The sequence below is a fragment of the Calidris pugnax genome, unplaced genomic scaffold (genome assembly GCF_001431845.1).
Source record: "Calidris pugnax isolate Ruff unplaced genomic scaffold, ASM143184v1 scaffold18, whole genome shotgun sequence".
In the NCBI taxonomy this organism is placed as follows: Eukaryota; Metazoa; Chordata; class Aves; order Charadriiformes; family Scolopacidae; genus Calidris; species Calidris pugnax.
In genome coordinates, this window is record NW_015090812.1 from 14,942,802 (window position 1) to 14,959,749 (window position 16,948).

The 16,948-nt window shown below is 36.7% G+C and overlaps 1 protein-coding gene across 1 annotated transcript in view; it reads left to right on the top strand.

Annotated features, from left to right (window-relative positions):
- Positions 1–20: 20 nt before the first annotated feature.
- The window catches only part of HS2ST1 (heparan sulfate 2-O-sulfotransferase 1), an 82,760-nt gene continuing 65,832 nt past the window's right edge, over positions 21–16,948 (top strand). Inside the window, exon 1 of the mRNA XM_014938956.1 lies at positions 21–348. Coding sequence (XP_014794442.1) covers positions 21–348 — 328 coding nt within the window. The remainder of the gene's footprint in view (positions 349–16,948) is intronic.

A 16,948-nucleotide genomic window follows, 5' to 3' on the forward strand; every position in this document is an offset into this window, starting at 1 on the left:
GGCTTTCCCCGTGTGTTTACATGGCCGAAACGGTCAGGGAGCGGATCGATACGGTCTGGGGACTCCGCAGCAGGGGCTGCCCACAGCAGCCTTGGCCTTTGAGTTCATTCCTACGTGTGTGTTTGCGGGGTCGTGAGAGCTGGGGGAGAGCGGTGTTGGAGCGATCAATGTGTCTGTCCGGTGTCTCGGTGGGTTTCCTGGGAAGAGCCCCGGTGTGCCAAGGCAACGGGAGCAGCGGCCGACGGCCGGGTTCCTGGGGGAGCGGAGCGGCGGCGGTGCCCACAGGCGGGCTGGTCCTGCTGCTGCAGCGAATTGTCCTCTCCTTCGGGTTTAATGCCTGCTTCAAACGTTTGACTGAGGCTTGGCATTGGAAAGGAAAGCGCAGTGTAAAAAAAAAAAAAAAAAAAAAAAAAAAAAAAGCTAAAGGCATTGTTCTTAATAACAAATGGGTAATTTGTTTGACTCTCGTTGAATGTAAGATGTTATTTTCTGCAGTTTGCTGAGTGTAGTTACCAACTGACTGAGTGTAGTTACCGACTGTAGTGCTGACTGCCACTGAGCTCCTGTTAAACAGAATAATGCTGAACTTGAAAACTCTCATGTAACATTTCTTTTCCTTAAAAAGACCTCTCTAGAGTAATATCTGGCTGGTAGGTAACATCTTACTATTTAGTCTGTTGCACGTAAGGCTGCAGAACTTGTTTAAATTTTGCATTACTTAATTAAGAGTCCCAGGGATGTGGAACAATACCATTCTGAACCTCGTTTGTGGTGCCTAGGAACTATGAAAACAGAGCACTGAGACTTCTGGTGTATACAAGTGCAGCAGCTGTTTTACAAACAGTATAGATTCGTTTTCTCATATTATTTGACTATACAAAGATATTTAGACAATGAAAACTTCAAATTTGTAGGAAGAAAAGTGCATGTCATGTTTCTGCTGCTGTTAGAACTAAAAGTGGACTTTGAGTGATATGGGAAGTTTAACAGTGAGCTTCTGACAGAGCCAGAGTCAGCGTAATTTTATGTTGATCTGTATGAATGCCATTGGGATGTTACTTCTCAGCATTTCTTTTCTACCTTGCTCTCTCTGAATTGATTATTAGAATTTAGGACCCTGGGAATGGCAGTGGTTGACTACTTGAGTTACGGGATGTTCTTACTCTGCATATTTTTCAAATGAAAGTTCATACCAGTTATCATCAAGGCATAATTTTTGCAGGGTCTCAATAACTGTAAACAAAAAATTGAAGAAAATGAATGTAATTGGAAAATAATTCAAGCAAGTGCTAATATGGTGCTCAAGGTTCAGTGGAATTTTGTATCTGTCTGTTTTAAATTGATTGGTACCTGTGGCTTCAGTGCCTCTGTTGCTGACGGTGTATGTTACTTCAGGGAAATCTGCTGCCTGGTATGAAAAGATTAACAAAATGCATGTGAGTATAAAAGATTTTGCTGGTAGAACTTCCTCTTCTTGCTTAATATATATGCAATTGCTATGATTATGTTACATATTTTGAGGATCAAAATACAGAGCTCATACTGCTTTGGGACAAGAATCTAATTACTGTATTTTGATGGTTTTATTTCTTAAGGAGAAGGGAAAACTATTGTAAAGTTTATTAAAAGTATGATGGAAAGAATTGCTTTGTGAGCAACTTACTAGTGATTTTCTAAAACCTGTGTAAGGAGAGGGAGAAAGGGCTTTCTGCAACAGCTTTGAACTCGGGTTCTGTTTTTTTTAACAGGAGAGTATGCTTTGTTAAAAAGCTTCTAGCTGTCTAAATTTCTCCTTTTAAAGTGTTTGGTACGTGTTTTATGGCTAGCAAATATTAAGGTTTCATTACAGAATTTTTTAGTATCATAGTTGGTGATATTTCTACTGAGCTTTAATATGGAGAATGGTTTTCTCCAAATCTAACTAAATAGTTGGCCTAATGCACTTGAATTCCAGTCTTTCTCCCAGCCCCCCAAAAGAATGGGGTGTGTGGGAAGAGGTAGTGACACTATGATTTGACGATAACAACAAAATTGTTCTTTTGGTCTCTCTCGCTGTGTTTCAGTGGGCCCTTTATGCTAGAAATCATATTGCATATTGTTTGGGTACTGGGTTTTGAACTGTGCCATGGTTTGCGTTGGTAAGTCAGATGATAAACTGTCATATTGGAAAGTAATTGTAAGAATTAGGTGCTGACTAGGAAAACAGAATGACTTCAGATTTGATAGCAAGTAAAAGAATACTGCCATCTTATCAGCAGTTCTAATAATATTCAGTCATACTTTCTGATAGAAATGGTTTTATCTAATTTCTTCACATCTGAGCAACTCCTGATTCTGTACTAAACAATTAGGGGGGAAGGAATAATTTCAGTTTACCATCTTAAAACATCTTGCGTATAACATGAAATTGGAGCACGTTTCTAGGCACAAAAAAAATAAATAAAAAATAGGAACCTCTTTCTTCCTGTAAGCCTTTATATGGGTAAAACCCAGTCACCCTGGAAAGATTTTCCTTTTTACATTGAGAAGTACAGGAGATAGAAGCAAATGATGATGTTGTTTTTTTTTTTTTGTCTCTGTGATAAGATTATTATGTTCTTAATATTGTTTAAAAAGGTATTTATAAACCTGTGGGTTTCTTCATCATATGAAAGATAGCTCCCTAATTAAAAAATAAAGAAAATAAAAATATTCCTTGTATCTTCTCTGCAGCTGTTGTAATTTGTCATGGTGGGATCACAAGCAAGAGCCCAGTAAGAACCCCATTTCAAGTACTTTTTTTGGTGAGATTTGTACATACAGCTGTTAATCTTTCATAGTATTTCAAGTTTACATGTAAAGGCAGCTAAATTGGCATTCTCTCCAGACTAAGCTGTCCCTAGTTGCCAGTGAGAACTTAAACGTTTTTATTTAAGGCTGGTGTAGGTACTTGTCCGTTAGCTCTGGGAATGCACAGCCCTAATAAAGTATTGCATGTGAAAGGCAAATGTTGAGGTTTATACTATAATTTATAGAACAGAAATAATATCTGACCATCCCCTTTGGTTTTTGGAAGCCCAGAGGGTGCAGCTCTGCCTTTGGTTTAAACTGACCTAGCATTAAACTTGTATCATGCCATATTCTGCATTGCTGTTAGTGTTCCTGGTGAGTTGGATCAAAAAAACTGATCCAGCTGGGAGTAATCCAGCCACCGCTTCTCTTCCCTCCCCAAAGTTTTGTAATGCATTGGTCGGGAGAAGGAAGAGAAGAGGGAGGGAAGTTTGTACATGTTCTAGTTGATCTGTGAAATTAATTTTATTCTACAATAGCAAGTACTAGAAGCACTTCAAGGTTGGGAAGACAGTGCCTCATTCAAGGAGGAGTCTGTAGGATTGATCAGAGAAGGTGCAGATAGTAGATAGGGTAGGATTACTCTTTGGTGGGGTGGAAGTGAAGTAGTGCTGCTACTTTCTAGCTGTTTAGTGATACTTACATATTGGAATTTAAAATTAGTCCATATCTGGGTAACATAATATACCATGACAGGGAGAGCAAGGATTGAACAACTTTATTACTGTTTCAGATTATTGCCTCAGATAATGTTGAAACACGGGTTAGCTGTACTGTGGTAGTAATTCTAAGTGGTAAACAAACTTCTGACTCATATCTGTTAATTCAGCACCTTGAATTCAGCATATATGTCTGTCATTTGAAAGAAATTCTTAATATGTTACTTTTTAATTTTTTTTTTTCGAAAACACGTGAATAATTTGAAAAGCGAAAGCTCTTCTTAAATCAGGGAAGAAAATTTAATTGATGATTAATTGTTTGCCACATTATTTATTTTTTTAAAGGTAGTTTCCTAGCATTTGTGACCCTAACTGGTATAGATTCCTTATAAGCACTGTGCAAGTATTTAACACATCACTGTTCCTTTGAAGTTAAATGATTTAACTTCCCAATGATTAAATCTTATGATTTCTAGAGATAGAAGAGTTTGTACTTCTTTTTTTCCTTGATTTTTAAATAATAGGCATATTATGTTTCCTTCATTTAGGAAAAAAAACAACCCTCCAATCAATAGGCCTGCCAGTTGCATGTGTTCGGAAAATCCCTCAGAAAACTTCTTAAATTGTCCTTTATAGTATAGCATGCGTGGTTCCTTAGTATATTATTGATACTTGAACTTCATTTGTAACGAATAGTTTGTGATTGTTGGCAGTTCTGGCTGCACACAACTATGCAAATAATTTACTAGCATTTCTTTTAAATATAGTTCTGTTGCCCAACAGTTATTATTTTCTGCTGAGTAGCCCGAGGCATTCTTTCAGAATCTGTTTTCTTGTGTACCGTGTTTCCTGAAATATCAGTTTTAATGCTGCTTCCTCAGGATATCTCCAGCCAGTGGAACATCTTCCACTTTGCCTTGCTGGTTCTATCATACTTTTTCATTTAGTTCTCCCTTACCATTTCCCTTCACCGTGGCACCAGTTGTTCCAGACACTTTCAGAATAAACTTTAGACTACTCCCATACCACGCTTCTACTTCCCATTGAGAAGTGTGATAAAAAGTAATTGTATTAATATTATTTATTTATTTATTATGTTACTGTTTGTGATTTTTCAATTTAATTAGAACTTTTTGAGGATTAAGTGGTGCAGCTGCCGCTGTAGCATTTTTTGTGAAATTGTTAATGTCTGAATTTTGACTAATACAGAACTGTGCATGTTCCCAAGCACATACCAAGGCAGTTCAGACTTGCTAATGGGCTCTGAGGATTTATTCTCACCCTTTTTCGCTGGCATTCCAATGTCTGTTTCTAACAGTGGAAATAAGAGGCACAACTTTTAAAAATTTCTTTGCTCTTCTGGAAGACTGCACATGAGAAACTTTAGGATCACTGTATCTAGTTTCCAGGTATCATGCTTTTAGTGAAATAGGTTTGAGAATTAGTGATGTGGTGAGAGCTGTGCCTTCACTTCAAATAGCAGATGCTGTTCTAAAGAGTTATCTGGCAAGGGGATATTGTCGTTAGGAATATTTTGAGGGCAGTTCTGAGAGATGAAACAGACTTGAGAAATCAGCTAAAGCATACAGCTCCAGTCCTTCCAGTCACCAATTGCAGTGGGGGAGATGATCACCAAGTAAGGCACTACATCTTCCTGGATTCTCTACTGGAAAAGGTCAGGTTTGGGCCACTTACATATCTGTGTATATTACTTTCTAATGTACAAATATAAGTTGAAGAGCACAGAGGCTTACAATACCATCCTCCAGGGAAATCTTAGAAAAGAGCAGCAATTACAGTTAGCTGTTTAGGACAGAAAAGGCTTGTTGGACAGTCAAAGAAATGCAAGTGCCATGCTCTTCTTTTTTTTTTTTTTTTTTTTTTTTTTTTTTTTTTTTTTTGTGAATTAATGCAATATTACAGATTTGGTAATGATAGCTATGAGGTAGGGAATTATTTCAAGGCTGAGAACCTCAGGAGAAAGTGTTTAAAGGAGTTCTAGGTCCTGTTCTTCCAAATCATTGTTTCTCTGCATAGGAAAGGTCATCGGGTTATTTCAATAATGAAATACCTGGCAGGTTTCAGTAATGTGCTTGGCACTGTAAAAGGATAAGTGATAGCACTACTGGAAATCAGAAAAAGCTACTTTTAATGCCTTTAATTACTCTGTGATAAAGCAAAACAATGAGGTTATGGTAAAATGCCATTCTAGTGCTCCCCTTGTTTTTCTTGTCTATTTTCTACTTCTGAGCATGGCAAAAGTAACTAACGTTTTCATGTCTGCAATACGCCTTTCAAATCTAATGATTGGAAGTTACTATGTCTTCTATTCAGTGCTCACTGGATATTATTATCAAAGGAACTGATTTAAAACGCAGCAAAAAACATAACAAAAGCAGAGACCCCCCAAATGCTACACTAAATTAAATTGACTGGTTGTGAATTCTATGTATGTATATTTGTGTATGTATCTATATAAACACATATAAAATGTATACATATATTAAAAACAAACAAACAGTCCTTGCTTAAAGTTTGGAGTTAGCATAATGGGTTAAACCATTGTTTTCCAGTTTATCATGTACATCTGAAGTGAAATAAATCATAGGAATTTTTTTTCTTCCATATTTCAAAAAACTGACATATTTGCAGCTGGATTATTTTTTTGCACAGCTTTGCATTGCCTCTGGCTGTTAAAGTTAGGGACATTAGAACAGTTCATGAACAAGTAATTTCCATATCTACTGACTGGCAACCATGAGTCACTCACTGTTAGACTTATTCTGGCCAGACTTGTCTTGTCTTCTGATAAGGAATGCCTTCCCTCAAATTCTTGCTCCTTTTTAGGAAATAGATGGCTTTTGCGTATGGAATCCTCCAGGCTTACCACTTAATTGGGTCAAAAGACAGCCTTTCGTGTAATTGTGTGCAATCTGTAGTTTTTGTCACTTATCTGAAGCGTATTTAAACCTTGTCAAAGCAGTATTAAAATAGTGGTAAGTGCTTTTCCTGAAGTGTGGTGCTGTTTATCTGTTTTTATATCTGAAATACTAGCCTAGCAAGCATAATGAAAGTGCCATGCTGTAGAAAAATAGCTGAACTGTTATGTGTATTTGCATTATTTTTTCAACCAGAGAAAAAAGATAAAAGACTGAGTGAAAGGAGTCCTGTGTTGAGAGAGGCAACTGAAATTTGGCCAGCTGGCTGCAGCCTTTCATAAATATGTGCAGGCTCTTAACTGCAATCTGTCCTACTCACTCTCTAGACGGAGGACAGGCAGTATTTTATTCAAACCCATAGATTCGTGTGATGCTCAAGCCTATCAATCCTGTTGGATTTGCCCACTCCCCTGAAACCTGGTGGCCCTGGGAAGTTGATGTGTTTGAAGCCCAGCATCATGAGAAAGGCGGCATTCAGAGAAGTCTTCAGTCACTTAGGAGAGAAAAGCCAATGTCTTTTTCTTCCTGGAAATGGGTCAGTTGAGGTTTTTTTCACCCTCTGCCTCCTCTCCGCTGGACCTTTTGAGTTCGAAGTCCCTGCATTTGGCATTCCTATCAGTAATTGCCTGTATTAAAAATAGGGGTAGTGTTGATTATAGTCAGTGTGCCAAGGTACTTCACTAAAGGTATACATTTTCAATCATTGTGGAGGCGTTCATGTTGCACATATACCTATGTTTTTGTGTCAGGAATACACTGACTATCAGGACATAGGTGTTATTGCGGGATATTCCCTTGAGTGTCAGGGTCTGGCTTCATATTGAGTGTCTGTATGTTCCCAAGTAATTAATTAATTTCTATAGTTTAGCTTTTTGTGGCTACAAATTAAGAGCATATTTTTACCATAGAGGTATTGTTTGCAAATGTCCCTGCAAGAAGCCCAGCTACATCCACAAGTCTTTTTATTGTCTTTAGTATTCAGTGTATTGTTGTTGTCCTTACTTTGCAATATCCTTGTGTCATCATGGTTCCAATAACATTACTGCTATAATAATTATTATTCAAGCTTTTGAGTAGTGATAAAATTCATCGTGAGTAGCTAGGAGTCTAGGGCAGTGAGAGACTTAATAAGATAATTAAATTACAAAAAGTATTTGGAAAGAAGCTATCACTTTGGTCCTGTCTTTGTCTGCCTTCCTTTACGTCCATTCTCTCTCTCTCTCTATCTGGTTAGAGTTTAAAATGACAGCTGACATCCTTTTTTTTTATCAACTTGCTGTTTAATTCTGAATACTAATTTGTGTTGAAACATATGTAAAACTTAAGTGCTGTTTTGATAAAACAGCTTTTGATGATTTTGAAGTGTTTATGCAAACCTTGTGCATAATTGCTGTAAAACTGTAAAGAGTGTGGGGATGGGATTTTAGGTTCCTTAAATTAAAATGCATATCTTCCCCATTTACTTCTGTAATGGTTTTTCTCTCAGAAAAATATCTTATTTATTCTTCTGGTTTTTGTAATATATATATATATAAACTGCATAGACAAGGGTGAGCAAGAAGTATATAAATTTATAATGTGTATGATTATAATAAATATAAATATGATGTATGTGCATATTCCTAGCCCTCATTGTCTATATTTTCCAATGTTGTAGTGTAGGACTGGTCTGTCTTGGGCAACAAAGTGAAAGGCATTTCATTTCACTTTTTTCAAAGTGCAAAAAGGCTGTTGGGAACATGAAAGAGCTTGGATATATAAGAGCAAGTGAACTGGGATTATGCTTGTTCCTCTGACTTTCTGCAAAGTGGAGAGGAAATCCAGCTAACTTAGTTTTGTGGTTTTTTTCTCTCTTGAATCTTTTCCTTGCATATCTTTCCATTTTCAATATTTTTGTTTTCTTCTTTTCTGTATATATTGTTGCTGAACGTATTCAAAGAGACTGCATCAATAGCATATCTGTGTTTTCTTTGAAATACTTATGTTTCTTTGCATTGATTCTGTGCGGGGCTTTGAAGGAGGTTTGGCAGTAGCAGAAATCTCTTTTTGCAAAATGTGGCATTTGCAGTGGGTTTGAAAGTAAAAAACATTAATTAGCAATTGATTGTATTGTATTAGAGTTGATTTTGATCATTCATTCTGAGTAAAGGATTTCTGTAGTTCTGAGACGAACTTCCCAATTTATAGTAAAAGGGAATGAAGTCAAAAAGTGGGATGTGAAAATGATAGAATCTTGGACAGGATGATCCTAAAGGTCCCATCACACCTAGACAATTCTATGATTAAATAGAAGAAAAAGTGTCTCCAGAACAAAACAAAGCAGTCTAAGATTTTGACTCCTTTAGCATTTGGATGACAGATGTAAATTGAGGAGAAAATATTTTTTTGGAAGATCTAATTTCAAATTTTTGATTCCTTCAAAAAATGTAGATTATTTTTTACAAAAGCTGAGTCCAGCCATGTCCTTTCACTGTCTGCAGTAAAAGTAGTATCTCACAGGGTTTTATTCCCACGCTGAAGGACAAAAATATTATACCTTGTCCATTGACCAAAACACTCTTGAGTGTTTGATCACTTTCTGAAGATGTGGGTTTGTACCTGGTACACAAAATACCTTGTATGAGGATCTGTGCTTTTGGAAAGAAAATCATAACGTTAGATATTTGTATCCTGGTGTTGAATGAAGTGTTTCATAGGTGGAATCCTATTTCAGCTGAACTCCCACTGACAACATTGGAGCCAAGATTTTTCAGCATCTCATTTATCAGTAAACCTTCAGCAATGTGTGCTCTTAAAAGTGAGAAAAGATATTTTCCTGGCAAAATATCTATAATTGCATACTATTCTTGATACATTATCCTATGAACTGGACTGAGATGACCAGAGCACGAAAATGCTTTCTCTTAATCAAGTTATTGCCTTTGGGAATATTGAATGTCTTGTCATTTGCCTTTTTTTTTTTTTTAGCCAAACAAAAGAAGCTTACAAAGCCCTCCTGCTTTTCTGAGAATAATTTAGTCTGAGAATAATTTAGTCTGGTTTAGTAGGTTTTTAGGAAAATTAACTATTTTGTATTAACTTTGTTGATGCTGCCAACAAGGCAAGCTTTTGAAGATAAGTACCTACCTAGCAAATAGTTTGCTGTCTTATGAAGAAGTGATTAGATCTTACTGTCCAATTTGATGAGTTCAAAGTGTGTAAAGTGGAATGGGACTGAGTATGTTTTTGAACTCCATTTCACTTACAAAGATAGCATTTCAAGAGTAGACGTATATATTCTTTTTGGACAATGTTCTTGTCTACAAAATGACCTTTTGGAGTATGATCATTTAGTAGGAATTGGAATGTTTTATATTTTCACTGTTTTCCTAATTCTATTAAAACAAATTTTGTTTTTTAAATACTTCTGGGCTTCTCTCTCTTTGCTCTCTAAATTGTTAATCCCAGTGTGCTACTTGTGCAAGCTGTTGTTGGTTTGAGTCAAGACAAAAATTGCAGTAGCTCCAGTGTTTTAGCAGGTTCTGTTTAAGGTTTAAAGTTATCTTCAACAGGAGTACACTTCATGTTTTTGTTTGATCGAGCTGTAAAAAAAAAACCTACAAAATTTCTGGCATACTGCTTCCAAATTAGGGTTCATAATCTGTGTGTTTAATGCATATGCAGAAGTCTAGGTGTTTTCTGCTGTGAGAAGTACCAGCACTGGTGGGCTAGTAGTCCTTGAACTGCCGCACAGACATGCTTTCTGAGCAAAGGCTCAGAAAGCAAAGGCTGAAGGACCAGAAATACTTGTCTAAACTTACATTTAAACATAGCAGTGTTTGTCTACTGTCGTGTCTGGTACAAACTTGAATTTTATCTTGGAAACTATTCAGTGGCCAAAGCAGTTAGGGTTATGTAGAAACTTTTCAGTGGAATTCAGCTGGAACAATATTTATTCCTAAGTTTTGAACTTTGAAGAGAGATTTCAGAGTGGTTAATGAAGTAAAATTGCTGTCAGTCATGGAGGTGCATAAATGGGCTTGAGAAGCCACCTGAGAGATGAGCTGTCAGAGTTAGCGGTGGGCACATAAAATGTTGCTCCCCCAGCAGTGTGCCCATTGCTCTCGTGGGAGAGTATCAGCCCACTGCTAGCCAGAGTGGTAACCAGCTCCTCCGTCAGCAGAGATCTGAGTGTGGAGCATGAAGTTAAAGCACTCTTGATTTCAGTTTAGTTTAATGCTTTGGGCTTTTTGCTGCAGAGATGGCATATGTTTGCTTCTGGTCAGGAAAGGACAGCCACCCCTTCATCCAACCCAGAAAAAATAGGTAAAGGATATTTGTCAGGCTTCTTAGTTATTCATAGGCGTGTTAAATGCATTTGGCCTAAAGGCAAATTTATCTTGTAAGCGCATGGTCAAGCTTAGAGGAGAATAGTAAAGATGAACTTTTGAAGAGGGGAAATGAGTAGTAGAAAGGATGTGTATGTGAGGATCAGTGCAACTTTTGCACGTATAAGCCATCCACAGTCTGTCTGATCCCAACAAAAACGCAGAGTATTGGGGAATACACTTATTTTCAAGGCTGGCCTTGCTCTAGTTTAACAGTCTGAAAATGTACTTGCTTCTCCTATTGCTTTGTCATTTACCCTCTACAATACTATTAAACCCTCCTTGTCTTTCCGATGTGAAAAACTAACATAAAACTGAAGTGGTGGTTTAGCAGAAAGAAACAATAAATCAAACAGTAAAACATTTATGTGAACCTCTTCTGGTTTTCCTGTCTGTGCTTTTCAAACCATACTCTGAAAAACATGGTCTTGCTAACATATTTGTGGGAGCATTTTTCTAAACATTTGTGGTCACTGGAGCAACCCAAAGCATTGTTTCTAGTCATTTTTATGCGCCTACTTATGTATGATTGCATAGTGCAGATGGCAAGGCAGTCTTAATATGAGAATTAGGAAAGAGAAATAGATGATAAATTATTCACATATCAAGTTTAAAGAAAAAATACAGTGATTGTTCCTACATATCTTTTACTTTATTTATGACATATTAAGTATGTGCATGTAAATGTAAACATGAGATGGCACTCCAGAGATAACTAGTATGCAAGAAAAACCTAGATGAAAATCCTCTCAGATATCCAGAAGTTGGTTTGGATGGGTTTTCCTCCTTTCATGGAATCGCCTGTCTAGAAACTCTCCGCAAATTCTGTTAATCCTTCAGCCTTTGCTGTATCACGTTCCACAATTAAATAGTGACCTAAATTGGCAAGAGTATTTGGCTTCTCTGTAGTAAAATGTCTAGACCTCACAAATATGTATCAGGCAGAACTACCAGGTCGTTTAAAGCTATACCAACTCATAAGGGTTAACCAGGTACAGACATAAAACCATAAAAAGGGATTGTCTTTTTTTATTTGTTCAAAGCCTTTGTTACAAGGATTGGAAACACATTGATTTCAAAGTTGACTAAGCTTGATGCCTTGTGTAATTTCAGTAGTGTCCTTCATAGTTTTCCTGCAGTATTTAATATAGAGCATTTTGTGGTGACAAGATTTTAAGCAACTGCATGCTGGAATATGGGAATGTAGCGTGTACAAATGGGTATGTGTCCTCTTCTTGTTCCAGGGAGACCCTCATACAGATTTTGAGTATTTGGTTTGGTTTCAGAGCAAAGAATCCTTGGTTTAGGCAGTTTGTAGAAAGAAAGTTTATTGCTGCTTCCTGTTTGATCTAAATGCAAGGTCAAAATTAACTAAAAATATACCAACATTCCTGGAAAAGTGTGGCACATAAATTATTACCAAGTGCAGTTTTTAGCAGGTGTACCGTTCAAGAACTGTTAGCATATGTCAAAGAGCGTAAAGAAATAGTTGGCAAAAGTATTCTTGGATAATGGTAGCTGTTTTTCTCTAACAATTTCTTTCGAAAACAAGTAGCAGTTGGCACTTTTCCAAGCTATGGCTTAGGTTACAGCAATAATTACACATTTTAGGGCTATTGTTTTATCGTACTCTGCTGCCTCAACAGCAGTACTGATTTTTATAAATGTAAAAATTAGTTATACTTTGATTCCTTTTTTGGAATGAAAGATAGTCTGATCTAAAGCAACCGTCCTAAATTGCACTTTAGTACCTATTAATCATTCAGTGACTGTAACCTCCAGTAGGCATCACAGAATACTTGTTAAATGAAGTAGTTGTGCTTCCAAACTAGAACCAGGCACAATTTTGTGTAAGGTAGTAGTTCAAGGGTTAATTAGATGCTTGCATCTAGCATTCTAAATTTGATTTTTGGATTGTTTATTTGTTTGTTTTAACTGCAGGGTTACTTCAGGTGAATTTAGGGACCTTATGCTTTTTGTTTTGTTTTTATAAAGAGATTGTCTGACTAGAAAATTTCAGTGTAACTTGTACTTGAAAATTTTATGTGGTAGACTCACATATTAACAGTTCTGATGGCAGTCTTGTGACTAGTATTTTTTATTTTATAATATTTATAATAAAGCTGTGCAGTGACACTGTCTTTCAAGATCTGTTGGTAAAGAGCTAAACATGTTTTGGCGTGGAAGTAACTATTTGGTTTGGTGGGTTTTTTGGGGGGAGGGAGATTTGGATTTTTGTTGGTTTTTTTTTTAAAGTAAATGTCCAAGAAGAACATCTACTAATGTCAACTGCTGGAGGGGCTTTTTCTAATGAAAATTTAAGATCTCTTGCCTTGAGTGGTCTAGCCAGTGGACCAGCAAAGTGCATGTGGCTTTCCTTGTTTGCGTGTTTCGTGGAAATTTTCCCTTTTATGCTCTGTGAGCCTTGGCTACAGTGTTAGAATGAAGAACATTTTTTATTGAGCTTTTTGCCATTTTACAGGTTAATTTGTGAACCACTGACTGAGCAGAACAACTTTTACAGACTATAAAGTGCAGCCTTGTAACATCGAGTAACAATCAAATAAAACAGATTCTGTTGGGGGAAGTAATTTTCCCACATCTTTTAAAGAGTCCATGCTTGAATCAGGAGGAAGGTTGGGGCTGTGGGGTGTTGTGATGATTCATAGCAAGACAAGAGATGACAGGATGGGAGAAGCCTAGTACTTGTGGTGTGGGCCACTAATGGCCGTCAAGCATGGAAACATTCAGTAGCGCTTCTGCCTCTACTCTTCCTATCTGTGGAGTCCTAAGGATATAGCTGATTGCTTGGGGGTGGGGAGAGAGATAAAAAGTCTTCATATTTCAGATGGAAAGTAATTTTAAAAATATCCATAGAGGCCGACCTAACACAAAAATGATACAGGCTGATCCATGTCCTTCACAGGTATGTTGCAGACATGTGGCATTATGAACTTGTACGTGTACAAAAATCCACTGTTTGTATTTATACTTGAGTTTAAACTTGGTATTTCTTAATACGAATTTAAGAAATATTACTACGGATGGAAAACTGTATAGGTATCCTCGTGTCGCCTGACAGAGAACTGCTTGGGCTTCCTTACCCTCTTTAAAGTTGCGTGAGTTAGGTTTGAATGAGCCAGTAGTTTTAGTCAGGCAACCGCAGCCTCTCTTGAGGATATGAACTTGGCTTCTCTAAGCATGTTTCTGCCCAGGTATTTGCTCCACAGCTCGCTTGCGTGTTTCTGAAGTGCTGCATTTATTATGTAGATTTAAGCATCAGTCTGTTCATGACGTGTCTTGCCAGAAGTTACTTAAAAATAGAGGTTTACAGGTCGTTTCTTCTTTCTATGGCAGTTGTGTACAACACACAGATTATAGAGCAGTTCCTTCCCTTGGAGTCCTGAGTGCTGAGAGAGTCTTTATAGTTGGGGTTAAAGGATTTCCTGAAGTATTTTTAGTTACTACTCCATGTGGTTCGTTAATTATTTAAAAAAACTGCATTCAGTAGGCATTGAAATAAAACCTTTATAAAGTTAGTTGCTTTTTAGATTAATTGAAATTAAGCTCATTAAACTAATGTTTCAGAGGAGAGAGTATATGTTTAGAAGCCTGATGACTTTTCAGGGTCAGTATATTATTTCTGCGCAGTACCTCATAATAAGATCATGCTATTAAAGACTTTCCTATATTTAACGTGTTTATGGACGAATGTGTTATGCTTATTATTCTATTCCTTAAGGAAGCAGTAGTCTGTCAGCCTTGAGAGCTCACTGGCTATTTCAAGAATTTAACCTACTTTGACACTTCCATGATTTCTTCCTATGGGCAGCTTGAATACCACTTACTTAGCAAGTAAGTTAAATAAAATCAGGAGAACAGCATACTGTAAATGATGCTAGTAACAGAAAAGACATGTAAAATTGCTTGTAAGATGATAACATTTCATAACATTCTGGAAAACAACCTCTCATGTATTGATTTTTTTTTTTTTCTTATTTTTTTATCCCCCCCTGTCTGCAAAGATGAAATGTAGTCTTTCAAGGAGTCTTATTCCTTCCTTGAAGATGCGCTATATTGATCTGAAACCACAGAGCTGAAATTGGTCATATTTTAACAGTGTTCCTTCTCTAATGACAATATATGGCCCTACTGTTTAAATGGAAAACTTGCAGTGGTATTTCTGTTACTGGAATTTGTGGAACAGTCAGTGGGGGATTTCTCTAAAAATCCTTTATGAGATACTGCAAATGGAATACTTCACTGACGTCTGTGTGAATGGATAGCAGACCTCTGCAGACATGACTCCTTAGCCGTGCTTCATGGAAGCACACCACCAGCTTGCTCCAGAATAAAATAATGGGAGAGATGTTGAGTAACCCCTGTAGGAATACAGATTTTTGTGTTTTCTTTTTGGCCTGGTGCTCCACTTATCACAGGCCAACTAATCAACACGTTCCTGTTAGTACAACTTCATGTTTCTCAATTAGTGATGAATACAAGAAAACCTATCATCTCCCTCAGAAAAAGAGACAAGACAATTTCTTCTCTTCTACCTGCTTTGCCAGATGATGAATTTAAAAGCTGCTGCATATTAATTTTTTCGCCACGATAGCTGCATTAGCTGTTGTTGCAAGCCCTTGCTGTTACTCTAAATATATGGTAAGTTCAAAACAGTATAGAACTTACCATTAATGAGAGCGCTTTTCCCTCTTTCTGGAAAAAAAAAAGGGGAAAAAAATTATATGAAATCATGCACAAAAGCTTGTGGTAATCTTTTGGAAGTCTGGTTCTGGAAACGAGAAGTACAGAAGATCAGAATAAAAGTGTAGAATTTTTGGTGCTTTCCAGTGTCACATGTTATGACATATCAATGTCATAAGCCTGTTGCCTTAGAACATGGCAATGTGTTTGTAATTCTCAGTGGAACTAAAGACGGGTTACGTTAAGTTTGAGAGTAACAAATACCATCTTAAGCTAATTTAGCCTGGCCTTTCAAACTCATGGCACTGTATATGGAATAATAGAATTACTGGATTTTTAGATGTAACAATCTGCAGATTGAGGATAGACAGCTGAAGGATGTCAAGAGTCTGTGCAAGCTTGGCTTTAGGGAAGAATAAGAACCCAGTAGGTCTAAGTAACTTTTAAATTTAAAGTCTCTGAACAGATTTTTCTCTTTTACAAACCACACAATATAAACTTAACATTAAATCAACAAATAATGTAACTGTAGACGTGTCTGCATGAGCCATGTTTTAAAATCCTACTGTAGTGAAATTTATGCCAGGAAAATGGGCCTCAAATGAAACAAACAAAACCATTATAAAACACACAGTTTGAAGTTTTGAAAACTTTAAATGTCCAAAATGTTTGTTCTTATCCAATGCACAGGAAAACCAGTTGGTTAATAATGTCACAAATGGTTAGGAACAAAATGAATTCAGAATGATGCACTCTTGTGTAATATAAACTCTTGCAGAAAGTGGTGTTATCAAGAGAACATAAAACACTAAGCAGATGTATTGTTGCACAGAAATTATAAAGGCATGTTAGGCACAGATTTACTGAGATGAGATAGGAGCTAGACAGTGAATTTGATACTTCTCCCTTTCCCTATTGCCATTGTGCTGTTCTCATGTTCATCACATAAGAGATTGTTATTATTATATGGTTTCACAGCACTTTCACTTAGGGAGGACAGTTACCTCCACACTAACTGAAACTGTATGGTCTCAACATTGTAACATGACTTTGCATATTAAATAGTAAAAGCTTTTGAAGCTGAAGTTTCAACAGTAAAAAAAGCAAACGATTACCCTTCCAGTCTTTAATAAAACCACAGAGTATGGTTGGTGTGAATCTGAGGGATTTGATGTCTTGTAAGGAGTAGACAGTTGTTAATAGTTAAATTGATTAATCTGGAGTGTACTTCTGCCATTAGATTTCTTAAGTTTCTAATATAGTCACATGGGATACAGTAGTACCCAGGGAATGCTTTTGCATCTTATTTAAGTGTATATGCATATGTATCTTTAAACTTAAATTCTGAAGAAGTCTGTTTAAAAAAAAAAAAAAAAAAAAAAAAAGGGAAAATGTGATAAGCAAACCATACTTGTGTCTGTGTCAATCCCAAGGTAATACACCCAGGTGA